This window comes from Rutilus rutilus (genome assembly GCF_951802725.1).
Source record: "Rutilus rutilus genome assembly, chromosome: 23".
In the NCBI taxonomy this organism is placed as follows: domain Eukaryota; kingdom Metazoa; phylum Chordata; class Actinopteri; order Cypriniformes; family Leuciscidae; genus Rutilus; species Rutilus rutilus.
In genome coordinates, this window is record NC_140233.1 from 8,014,271 (window position 1) to 8,026,769 (window position 12,499).

Consider the following 12,499-nt stretch of genomic DNA (forward strand, 5'->3'; position numbering starts at 1 on the left):
ACATTGGCATCATAATATTTAACTATAAATATTAGTAAAACTATAAGGAATTTGCAGTTGTTTTAACCTTAAAGGGGTCATGAACTGAGAAATCACATTTTCCTTGAGGTTTTGACATATAAGAGGTCATCATATTATAAGAAAATCCTGAAAGTTTTAAGAACTGAAAACGTCCTTGTTAGTCCAAAATCAGCTTTTTTTGTTACCAAGCCCATCGAACGACTCATCCTGGAATGTGCCTCTTTATGACATAATAATGTAGTGAAAGACTGCCTCTGCATAAGAAGATAAACTTAGGGCCCCGCCCACTGGCGTTAGTGAGATGAGGAAGAGAGAAGAGCACAGGGTCACTCACTGGACTAAATCACACCGATCTGGACCGATCACAGCAGTGGCGTTTACATTAAAGCCTCACACAGACACGGCCCTTCAAACAAAGCAAATCAGAGGCTAAAATCAGGCTAGGAAAAATGCCTTTCATTTCTAAATAATGACAATTTTTGAAGTGAAAATCATACTAACATCATAAGTGGACCCCAGGGAACATTATGAAACAATAAAATAATGCAGTTCATGAAGCCTTTAAGTGGTGTCTAGATTAATTGTATCTATACATTTAAATTTATAGAATCAACATAAGAGAAATAGTGCAGTCTAATTATTTATTTATTTATTTTATTTTTTTTTGGACAATTTTTTTATAGAAAGCAGCTGTTTATGCATTGTATGTCATTAGGAGCTTCTAATGCAACATCTTAAATATCTAAAATTGCTCCTCAAGAGATCATAAGACTTGGCGAATTCTTACAGTTAATTCCAATAGAGTCTGATGTTGGCATGTTGATAAACTATTTGCTCCTTCTAATAAAGCACAAAAATACATGGAACACAAATATTGAGTGATATAGCATTTGTATTCAGACAAATCTATGTTTAAAATCAATATGTCATAATGCATTCTGGGATTACTTGTGAAGGATGCATGCTTCACTGTCTCAGAATTGGATAAAAATTAGAAAACTTACATGGCATCATATCGAGGGCTTGGAGCCAGAGGGGCGTAAGTGGCATTTTGGGCGAATATGAGTTATTGATATCAAAATAAAGGTCTCGATGAGCTCTATCCAATGTTGCCAAAAAGATCTATCTGAGATCAAACTGTATTGAATAAAGCAACAAAACAATAAAGACCTAACACAAAAGTGTGGGTAATGTTTGGAGCCAGAACGGCCACAAATCCTGCTGGAAAATGAAGGAAGCATGAAGTGCTCTGAAAATGTCCTGGTAGACGGCTGCGTTGACTCTGGATTTAATAAAGCACAGTGGACCAAAGTCCTCTTTTCTGATGAGAGCAAATTTTGCATCTCATTTGGAAACCAAGGTCCCAGAGTCTGGAGGAAGAATGGAGAGGCACACAATCCAAGATGCTTGAAGTCCAGTGTGAAGTTTCCACAGTCTGTGTTGGTCATCGGCTGGTGTTGGTCCACTGTGCTCTCCACTCAACGCAGCCGTCTACCAGGACATTTTCAGAGCACTTCATGCTTCCTTCAGCAGACAAGCTTTATGGAGATGCTGACTTCATTTTCCAGCAGGATTTGCACCTGCCCACACTGCCAAAATAACCAAAACCTGGTTCAATGACTATGGTATTACTGTGTAATTACTGTGTGAGTTCATGTAATATTCTAATTTTCTGGGATTTTGATTTCGTGGGTTTCATAAGCTGTAAGCCATAATCATCAAAATTATAACAAATAAAGGCTTGAAATATCTCACTTCGCATGTAATGAGTCTATATAATATATTAGTTTCACCTGTTAAGTTGAATTCTTGAAATAAATAAACTTTTTGATGATATTCAAATTTTATGACCAGCACCTGTGTGTATATATATTCCACATAAAAATCATCCTGGGATACCCCAACAGTAATTCATATGTAGGCACAATCTGTCTACCAAAAAAAAAAAAATCAGTCTAATCTTGACTGATAGTAGTATGGATTTTATGTATTCAAAATAAAAAATCTTTACCCTCAGGCTCCCCAGACTTTCTCATATATATTTTCAGGTGTTTCTTTAGTTTGCGGATCATTTTGTCCTGTTTTCGGGTCTGTTCCAAGATTTCCTATAATTGACAGAAATCATTTTAATACAGAAGAATATTTATCATGATCATTAATTGTTGTCAGTACATGTATATGTGTCAGTGTGAGTGTGTGCACACCATGTTTTGTTGCGTGAGGCGACTGATCTCGTGCTGCAGGCTTGCTTGTATTCGAGCGTCGTGCGGAAGCTGCAAGCTGTCTGACATCATCTGCTGCTGCTGGCCAAGCTCCGCCTTTAACCGCTGAAGCTCCGCCCTCAAACCCTCCACCTCCTTCTCATGGGACTGTCCCTGAGTCTGCAACTGAGATGCCAGAATCCTGCAGTGAAAGATGTATTTACATATTACTCAAAAGATATACACTAAAAAGAATGTTAATGTTCACTAAAACAGTTACATTTTTACCATTTGCTTTTACACAAATTATGTTCTCTTACGAGAGGTCTCTCGTACTGCGTAAGTATCTTACGCTAGGGGAAAATCCCTTTTCCATGAGATACTGAAGCCAAGAAAATTATCCTTAATTTTGTATTATTGTAAAACGCGTTGCGGCAGCATGCAGACATAGGCAAGACGGCTCGTGTGCCTATTGGCTGCTCTGCGGCAACTGCAGCAGCCTATCGAGCAAGGCCTAGCATGACATCAGACCCAATGGGGTGCTTCGCGCCCACTGCGTCACGTCCCGCCGAAACGGGCGTGGCCTAGGCCTATAAATCCAGTTCGCAGGCAGCTATTTCTGATTTTTCATCTCTTCAGCGAAGCACACGCATCGCTGGATCCCGAGAGAAGCCGCGCCGTCTGAAGAAGCCTCTGCAGTGGGACGAGTCACCTCTGAAGTCGCTGGCCGCGCCGCCTTCAACCGCCTTCCCGCCGCACTATCCGGCGCTCATATCCTTTTCTGTCTGCTGCGTGTGTGTTCGCCGCTGCGACACACACTGTCTAAAAGAGCTTGCGTCTTTTTAAAGATGCCATCCTGCGGCTCGTGCAGAGCCACACTCAGTGACGGGGACCGCCATGTTATCTGCGCTTCCTGCCTGGGTGAGGATCATGCAGCTCTCGCGCTCGCTGACGGCGGCTGCCCTCATTGCGAGCTGCTGCCCATGGCGACTCTGAGGACTCGCCTGGCACTCTTCGCCGAGACTGCACCCCCGCCCGCTGTAGTGCCGCGGCGTAAAAAGCGCAGTGCTCAGCGGGTCCCGGAACCTTCCCCCACCCGCCCAAGCTCGCCGGTTCGCCCGCCAGCTTCACCGGTCTCGTCAGCGTCTCTTTCTGACGGACAGCGGCCGCCGTCTGCCGCCGCTTCCGTTGACGACGCTGATGAAAGAGCCGCGTCAGGGGAAGATGATTCCTGCTCTCTCCTGGCATCGGGCAGTGAGGATTGGGCGAGCTCTGCGGATCTCGCTCCATCTGCTCGCGCATCGTCAGGCAAGAGAGCCAGCATCGAGTCAGAGCTGATGCGTATACTCGCACAGGCCGCGGCGAGCCTCGGCCTCGAGTGGACTACGCCTGAACAGCCTGCTCACAACCGGCTGGACGGATACTTTCTCCCTGGGGAGCGCGCTTCGCCTGCGTCCAGACCAGCGCCTTTTCTTCCCGAGCTTCATGAAGAAGTCGCTAAGTCTTGGAACACCCCCCCACTCTGCTAGAATGCGCTCTTCTGTTTCGCTAGCATTCTCCGCTGTTGACGATGCTAAAAACAGAGGCTACCATTCGCTGCTGCCGGTCGAAGAAGCGATAGCCAACCACTTATGCCCGCCCTCCGCTGGACGGCGTGCTAAGCTGGCGCTACCTTCTAAAGCTTGCCGCACGACGCCAACCCTGCTCACTATAGCCACGCTGCACATTTTCCAGGCCGATCTCCTCCGAAAGCTGGACGAGAGAGGACCAGATGCAATTTGCGTGCCAGACTTAAGAAGTGCTACGGACCTCGCTCTCCGCGCTACTAAGTCTGCTGCACAGGCCATAGGATGGAGCATGGCCTCTCTCACCGTAGCTGAGAGACACCTGTGGCTGACGCTTTCCGAGATGTCTGAGTCTGAGCGCGCCGCGTTCCTCGACGCTCCGCTTTCTCCCGCTGGCCTCTTCGGGAACTTCCGTTAAAGATTTAGCGGAAAGGTTCGCAGAGGTGCAGAAAGCGTCACAGGCTATGAAGCACTTCCTACCGAAGCGCTCCAGTTCTGCAGCAGGCCGTGCAAGACCGTCTGCCCAGAGCTCTCAGCCTCAGCCTCCGCCCACCGCCGCCACTTCGCAGCGCCGACAGGCCCGAAGCGCGAGACCGCGCTCTCGCTCATCTGGACGCCGCCCCGCCCCGTGTGGGCTGCGGCCTAGGCTTGCGGTGAAGCCCGAGGTCCCGAAGTCGTCCTAGCACGCCTAGGGAAAGGTCCCGCTGCGGCCGGGCTTCCACCAAAACTCATCGCTCGTCCAGTTCCAAGAAATGTGACTGTTCCAGTGTATTTCGCAGCCAACAAGCCGGTTCCACTGCCCGCTTGCCTGCACACAAAAGCCGTTTTCACGGCTACCCAGATAAATCCCACAAAGAGCGTATTTTCTGGTGTCCCGGCCACGGCCAATGGTGTTATGAGTGTAGACAAAATGCCCACTGCCCAGTGCTCATTCCTACACACAAGCACAGCCCGTCACACAGGGCTCGCGCACATAAAATCGACCCAGCTCGATTGCGCGTTAAACATAGCAGATGTGCCCACTGCCCAGTGCCCACAATCACTACGTTCTGCATGTCTCCAGGTTTCTGTGAAAACGAAACCAGTGTGCATTCGCTTTGCCCAGGCGGACAATGCTCTCGGTGTGATGAATGTGCCCGCTATCCCGCGCCCACATCCGCACATAGACATGACAAATCCTACGGGATTTGCCCAGCCCCCCCCCTCTCGGTTTACCACCATAGATTTACCACTAATCTGCCCGCTGTCATCAGCGCGCCCTCTGCCTCAAATGTCATAAACGCGACGCTTATGTTGCAGCACACCGAAGCCCCCCGGTCGCTAAGTGACCAGCGCGCGCTTCGCATTCAACCCCTAGCCATCCATGCAGATGCATGGGCGAGGCTGCCCGGGGTTTCGAAATGGGTGCTAGACATTATAGAAAGAGGCTATTCGCTACAGTTTCGCCGACGCCCGCGCCGCTATACAGCGCGCGTCGAGACCACGGTAAAAACAGAAGTAGCACACCTACTTCGAGCCAAAATTTTGAAACTATTGAGCAAAGGGACCATAGAGCCATTATCTCAAGCTCAGAGTGAAGGGGGGCTGTACAGCAGATACTTCCTGGTACCGAAAAAAGACGGGGGTCTCAGACCCATTCTAGATCTAAGGCAGCTGAACAGAGTGCTTGCAAAGCGACAGTTCAGAATGCTCACGACCAGAAAAATTCTCTCGCAGATTCGCAGAGAAGATTGGTTTGTGTCAATAGATCTGAAAGACGCATATTTTCAAATACAGATAGCGTCACGTCACAGGCGATATTTGAGATTCGCCTTCGAGGGCCAGGCATATCAGTACACAGTCCTTCCGTTCGGCTTGTCCCTAGCACCCCGTACATTTACGATGTGCATGGACGCGGCGCTCGGACCCCTCAGACTACGGGGCATGCGAGTATTGAACTACTTGGACGATTGGCTGATTCTAGCTCAATCTCACTCGGTGCTCATAGAGCACAGGACCATTTTGCTCGATCACCTCGAGAATCTGGGTCTCAGAGTCAATTGGGCAAAGAGTTCTTTGTTCCCCAGACAGATAATATCTTTTCTGAGCACAGAACTGGACTCGCTATCTATGATAGCGCGACTGTCATCACAGCGCGTACTAGACATTCAGCGCGCAGCGAGCTCTTTCCGCTGCGGCGCGTCTGTCCCGCTCAGGAAATTTCAGAGGATGCTGGGTCTCATGGCCTCAGCATCATCAGTACTTCAGTTGGGCTTGCTACGCATGCGCCCGCTACAGTTCTGGCTGAAAGCGCGAGTTCCGCGCCGAGCGTGGGCTTCCGGTCTGCTTCGTCTCAAGGTCAATCAGAAATGCATCGCAGCTCTGAAACCTTGGAAAGCAAACGACTGGTACCAATCAGGTGTAAGCCTGGGGACTTCCTCGAGTGTGAAGGTAGTGTCTACGGACGCATCCACCTCGGGATGGGGAGCGCTGCTCGAGGGCAGACCGTTCTTCGGCCAATGGTCAGAACGGGAGAAGCTTCTCCACATAAACTGCCTCGAAATGCTGCCGGTAGACAACGCGCTGACGCGTTTTCGTCCCCAAATACGAGGACACCACGTCCTGGTCCGCTCGGACAACATGTCAGTGGTGTCCTACATAAACCGCCAGGGCGGCCTCAGGTCCAGAAACCTGTACAGGCTGACAGAACGCCTCCTGGTGTGGGCTCAGAGCAACCTGCTCTCGCTGAGAGCAGCGCACGTGCCAGGGCTCCTGAACGTAGGACCGGACAGACTGTCCAGGAACAATGTTCCGACAGGCGAGTGGTCTCTACACCCATAGACAGTCCGGCTGCTGTGGAAGAAATTCTGCAGAGCGGAGATAGACCTGTTCGCGTCTCAAGAAATGTCTCATGTTTGGCCTCGCCGCCCGCTCTATGCACTTCGACACAAACTCACTAGGCCTATAAATCCAGCTCGCAGGCAGCTATTTCTGATTTTTCATCTCTTCAGCGAAGCACACGCATCGCTGGATCCCGAGAGAAGCCGCGCCGTCTGAAGAAGCCTCTGCAGTGGGACGAGTCACCTCTGAAGTCGCTGGCCGCGCCGCCTTCAACCGCCTTCCCGCCGCACTATCCGGCGCTCATATCCTTTTCTGTCTGCTGCTCGCCGCCGCTGCGACACACACTGTCTAAAAGAGCTTGCGTCTTTTTAAAGATGCCATCCTGCGGCTCGTGCAGAGCCACACTCAGTGACAGGGACCGCCATGTTATCTGCGCTTCCTGCCTGGGTGAGGATCATGCAGCTCTCGCGCTCGCTGACGGCGGCTGCCCTCATTGCGAGCTGCTGCCCATGGCGACTCTGAGGACTCCCCTGGCACTCTTCGCCGAGACTGCACCCCTGCCCCACAAACGACACAAACTGGAGCAGATCCTCACCACCGGTACGAGAGACGCTTTCATTCTCATCACTTCCTTTCTAGAGTAACATAGGGTTTCACTGGACTGTGAAGCTCAACCAGGCAGGAGTTTACATTTTTAACAAACTGAATTTGAAGGCATTCAGTATATTTGCTGCTGTTTTAGGTGGTGGATGGCAGGATCAGGTTGGCGGGCTGTTTGGAGGAGTGAAGCTGGCTCGATCTGCAGCTCAGTTACCGCTGAGAGTGGAAGTAGAACAGCTCTCTCTTCCTCAACACTTCCAGTCTGTCCTGCAGCAGCATCTTCTTCTGGTTTACACTGGAAAGACGCGTTTAGCACGGAACCTGCTGCAGGTACGAGCGGCTGATGGTGACGGTCAGACTTCATGAACGCTGTGTGTGTGTCACTGGATCAGTGTGTGTGTGCAGGACGTGGTGCGGAGGTGGTATGCGCATTTACCCTCCATCGTACAGAACGCAGAGCAGCTGGTGACCAATGCAGAGGAGTGTGCTGAAGCCTGCAGAGAGGGTGAGACACACACACACACACACACACACACCAGATTCAGATGGACTCTTTGATCTCTGTCTCTCAGGATCTCTCCTCAGGTTGGGGGAGTGTATGGACACATACTGGCAGCAGAAGAAGCTGATGGCTCCAGGCTGTGAGCCGGCGGCGGTGAGATCCATGATGAATGCTCTTCAGCCGCTGAGTTTAGGACAGAGTCTGGCAGGAGCAGGAGGAGGAGGATTCCTGTTCTTACTCACCCGTGAGCCTCAGCAGAAGAAACCAGTGACAGAGATTCTCTCAAACATACAGGTGAGAGTCAGAGAAACTGGTTCAGCCGCTACTGAATGAGAACATGTGAAGAAGAATGGTTGTTTTAACCCTTTCTAAACTGATATATGTAGAAGCACTTCTCTCAGAATGATTCATTCAATATATATGCAATTTAAACTGGTTGCTGAAAGACCTGTGTGTTTTAGTGTCCTAGTAAAAACTGAAAAACATAAATGGTGAAAGTAAAATGTATTTTATAAATAGTGTTGGTCCTGCTGTTGTTTTGACAGGGCATTGTGGTTCCTTCAGTGTTCATTCAGTGGAGCTGGATATGGACGGGATCTCAGTCATTCAGAAGAGCTCTGAACACCCTGAACAACAGCAGACGACTTAAATCTGACTGCCTTATAAAACTTTAACTGATATTATTTCTGTAAATATAACATTTCTAAACATTTGTTTCATATATTCCCTCCATGTTTTAATTGTTAATCCTGATGATGAATGAAAGGATTTTTTTTTTTAAATATGGAATGTATCAAAAACATTTGAACTACTAAATTACATTTAGGCTTATTTTCTTTTCTAAATGTAAAAGAAAATGTTTAATGCCATGTTGATGCTTGCATCTTTTAATTTTTTTAATTGTAGCCTACTGTATATCTAAAGTAGCCTACTCACATTAAGATTCAGTAATTTAAGAACCCCTGAGGTGAAAATCAAGTTATGTATATGTGGTGTTTTATATGCTTAATAAACCTTGTGCAAATTAATCAGTCCACACCATTGCTGAGTATTTTCTCCTTAAAACTGCAGTGAAACCAGACAGTCTCAAAAACGCGGTTTGAAACGCCCGTTTCTCACTATCACAGACATGTAACAAATCCCATCACCGTGTCACCCGTCATTCCTCACTGACTTTCTATGATGTTCAAAGCGTTCGGATGCTGAGTTTTAGAAGGCAGCTGAGACTCTAAGATGGCGAACGGGAACATGGTTTGTGTAACATTAACTACACATTATTAGCCTAGCTGTTCGATAATAAAGTCATGGCTAAGGCTTAGGCCTATATCAATTACCATTATGTGTCCGACGTTGTAGACAGCGATTTAAAACACATTATGGCACATCGATTTGTAGACGACACTCTATAAATAGTTATTTCTCTTCTTCTGAATCAGTTTCTGGTTCAAATATGTGGCTGAATTAAAGCAGTATTTCCGCTTGCCTTGTGTGGCATTAAGTTGACGAGTGGAACAGGTAATGTTAGTCCGAGTTGATTTGAGTGGGTGTAGAGTTATTGTAGAGTTATTCAAGCTATTTAAGGCCATGAAGAAATTATTTTCACAACTTTTAAAGGTCATTTTGATGATCAAATATGAGTCTTAATAGATACAATTATTGACTGCAAGAAGACTAAATATTCTTGCTGTATATAATATTAATAAAAAAAAAAAAGTAGGCTATATCTATTCATTGTGGGATTAAGAGTAGCCTACTTTATGTTTAAGTTTGCCAGGTGAAGTCACTTTCTGAAGTGTGTCTGGATTTAAAGATATGATCACTTTTTAATCATTTGTTAACACCTGATTTTTTTGTGTAGGCCTAGAAGATCACCTTTGCACACTTGCATACACCTGTAGACCCGCCCATCCGCGTGACTGTTCTGAAGCACCTGTATTAGTCCAGTCAACTTACATTGAAAGATGAACACCACTAGACTGCTGGTAAACCTACATTTACTCCGGAACTCCGACTGAGACCGTGTGAAGTAAAATGGACTCAAGTAAGCATTTATGATTTTAAAAACTAATCGTCTTTTCCTTGGTATAATACACAGTAAAAATGACTTCTTATCAAACTCGACGTGATTGCTGTTTCTGTGAGACATGTTACTGCTTTCACTTTCATATTGGTCGATTCAGCTATTTTTTATAAGAAACTTAGGGCTTGCTTTTTGTTCTCCATAAAGTCGCTTATACTTATATGGCTCGTCAAGGATTGTGTTTTAGGTTGATTTGAAGAATACAGTCAGGTTTTTTTTTTTTTTTTTTTTTTCAGTGCTGGCTGTGCAACTATTCCTGTGCTTGTGTGAGCGCTAGAGATATTTACAGGTGAAACTCTGTGCATATATTGAATATCGTGCAAAAGTTTGTGTATTTCAGTAATTCAAATTAAAAGGTGAAACTAATATATTTAGTCGCCTATATATAACTATATACATATGCATGATTATACTTTTCAGAGGGCCAACATTTCTGGATTTAAAATCCTTTTTTTATGGATTTCATGTAGCTAATATTATAATTTTCTGAGATTTTGAATTTGGGGTTTTCATAAGATGTAAGCCATAATCATCAAAATTATAACTTTTGCACGATATTCAAAAATGTTCGCGTTTCACCGGCATTCATTAAGGCGAAACACTACAGGCAAAAACATTTATGCATCTGTCAATTTAGAAATTTTGGTCTTTTGACTTTTTATAAAGTGTTCTTTCAGATTAGTGGAAAGAAAACATCCCAAATACACTTACAAAGTAGCACTTTATCTATTTCTGTTACAGTAGGCCAACATATCTTTAAAGGTTGTTTTCTCAAAATCAGTTTTTTATTCCTATCTACAATCTGAAGGTTTTGACAGAGGGGTTTGCTCATATACAATTTGCCTGAATTTATAGGGTACATTTTATACCTAAAAAATTGTGATTTTTTTCTTCTTCTGGCCTCTAATTAATGTAGTGATAAAAAAAAAAAATCCCCTCTGTAAAAACCTTTGACTGTAATATAAAATTAAACAAACATTTTCATTGGACTATATCCAATGTTCCAATTTTTTTCTAGAAATGTATGCAAATTAGTGCATATTTATTTTGTTAATGGTTTATTTGCATATTTAAACATAACATTTCAGAGACCTTGTAATACCAACTTTTTTTGTTGTTGTGCAATTCTTAATGTAATAAATCAACTGTGGAAGTATGGTGATATCTATTAGTTACATTTTTACCCTTTTCACCTGAAGTGTCATGCCTTAATTTAGTTCGGCAGTTTTACATGTTGCATATTTTTAAAGGATATGTAATCACTGAAACCCTGTTATTTTTGCATCAAATTAAAATTTAGCCCTGAGTTTTATGTAATCTGTCTTTTTGTTTTCTCCTGATTGAGAAAATTAAACGATTCTCATTTCTTCATAATTTAGTTAAATAAAAAACAAAGAACTCCCGCACACTATCCGCCTGATGAAGGTCATGAGACCGAAACGTTGCTAGTAAATATTTTTGATACTTTTTTGCAAGTACGGATAGTGTGCGGGAGTTTTTTGTTTTTTATTTAACTTGACCTACCTACATGGTCTTTTTTCCCCACGCACCTATCACCTGCAGGTGTGCGATGGTGTTTGCGCTCTTCATAATTTAGTTAACCATGGGTGATGATTAACTTAAGTCCATGAATGTGGAATTTGTATTGTTATGAGTAGCATATTTTTAGTACAGCTTTCTTGTTAACTGTTCAGAAAGCACACACAGGATAAGTGTGTTTTGTTCTCTATATGTTTCAGGTGACGCTCAACATCTCTCAGAGCTGAGGATTGTGTTGATGGGATATAAAGGAGCTGGTAAGAGTTCATCAGGAAACACCATCCTCGGCAGAGAGGAGTTTGACTTGAAGAGATCTGCTCAGTGTGTGAGGAGACATGGAGAAGTAGCAGACAGACACGTCACTGTCGGTAGCCGCGTTTCCACTGTTGGGCCAGGGCCGGGCCGTGCTAGTGCGTGCCAGGGCCAGTCGCGTTTCCACTGTCACTTCCGGGGCTGGATCGGGGCTTACTCGGGGCCAACGGCCAGGATTTCTGGCCCGTCGAATACCTTGGGCCAAAGCGGGCCAGCTCGGGCTTGAGGAGTGGTTACCAACAGAGGAGGAGTTCACCGTTGGGAGACGGCAGCGCCGGATGATTCTGTCAGCATTAAAGACTTAAAAATAAAATAATTTAACTCGCGTTCATGTCTGAATGCCTTCTGTTTGTGATGCAACCGTTGCGCACCGATGCGACCGATGCGCGCTAACCGTTACCATAGTAAACATAGTAACGCTTGAAGATATGCATAGTAAAAAAAAAATAGCGAACGCTTGAAGAAATCAGACCAATCTTAAAGGCTATCAGTCATGTTTAATTTATAGCCTACGTCTCGTCTCTTTAAACCGGACTATCATAAAATAAAGTAACTTTTTTTTCGGGAGCTTCCTCTGTTTCTCTGACTGAAAATATCTGTATGGGAGTCGAGAGATTGCTAAAGCTCCTCAGGTCGTGGCATATATTTGTAGAAATTATAATTTTTTTTCTAAATGTGATGTAAATATGATAAAGAAACAGACGCGACTGAAAAAGTAAGTGTGTCCTCTTTCTTTTGTGAAATAGACCTAACGGTAATTTATTTCTGAGTGACTAATGTGCAATTTTGACATCAATTAATTCATTATGATCAATGTATCACTTTTTATTGTAAATCTGTGGTAAAACATAGATTCTTG

The 12,499-nt window shown here is 45.1% G+C and overlaps 1 protein-coding gene across 1 annotated transcript; it reads left to right on the plus strand.

The window, feature by feature from the left end:
* Positions 1 to 7,116: 7,116 nt before the first annotated feature.
* LOC311282790 (L-fucose kinase-like) lies at positions 7,117 to 8,744 on the plus strand (the record flags this gene model as incomplete). Its single annotated transcript, XM_084396798.1, has 5 exons — positions 7,117 to 7,207; positions 7,350 to 7,537; positions 7,613 to 7,712; positions 7,780 to 8,003; positions 8,255 to 8,744. 5 exons carry the CDS (start codon positions 7,117 to 7,119, stop codon positions 8,381 to 8,383), a joined length of 732 nt encoding a protein of 243 aa, XP_084252924.1. The 3' UTR covers positions 8,384 to 8,744.
* Between the last annotated feature and the right edge of the window lie 3,755 nt (positions 8,745 to 12,499).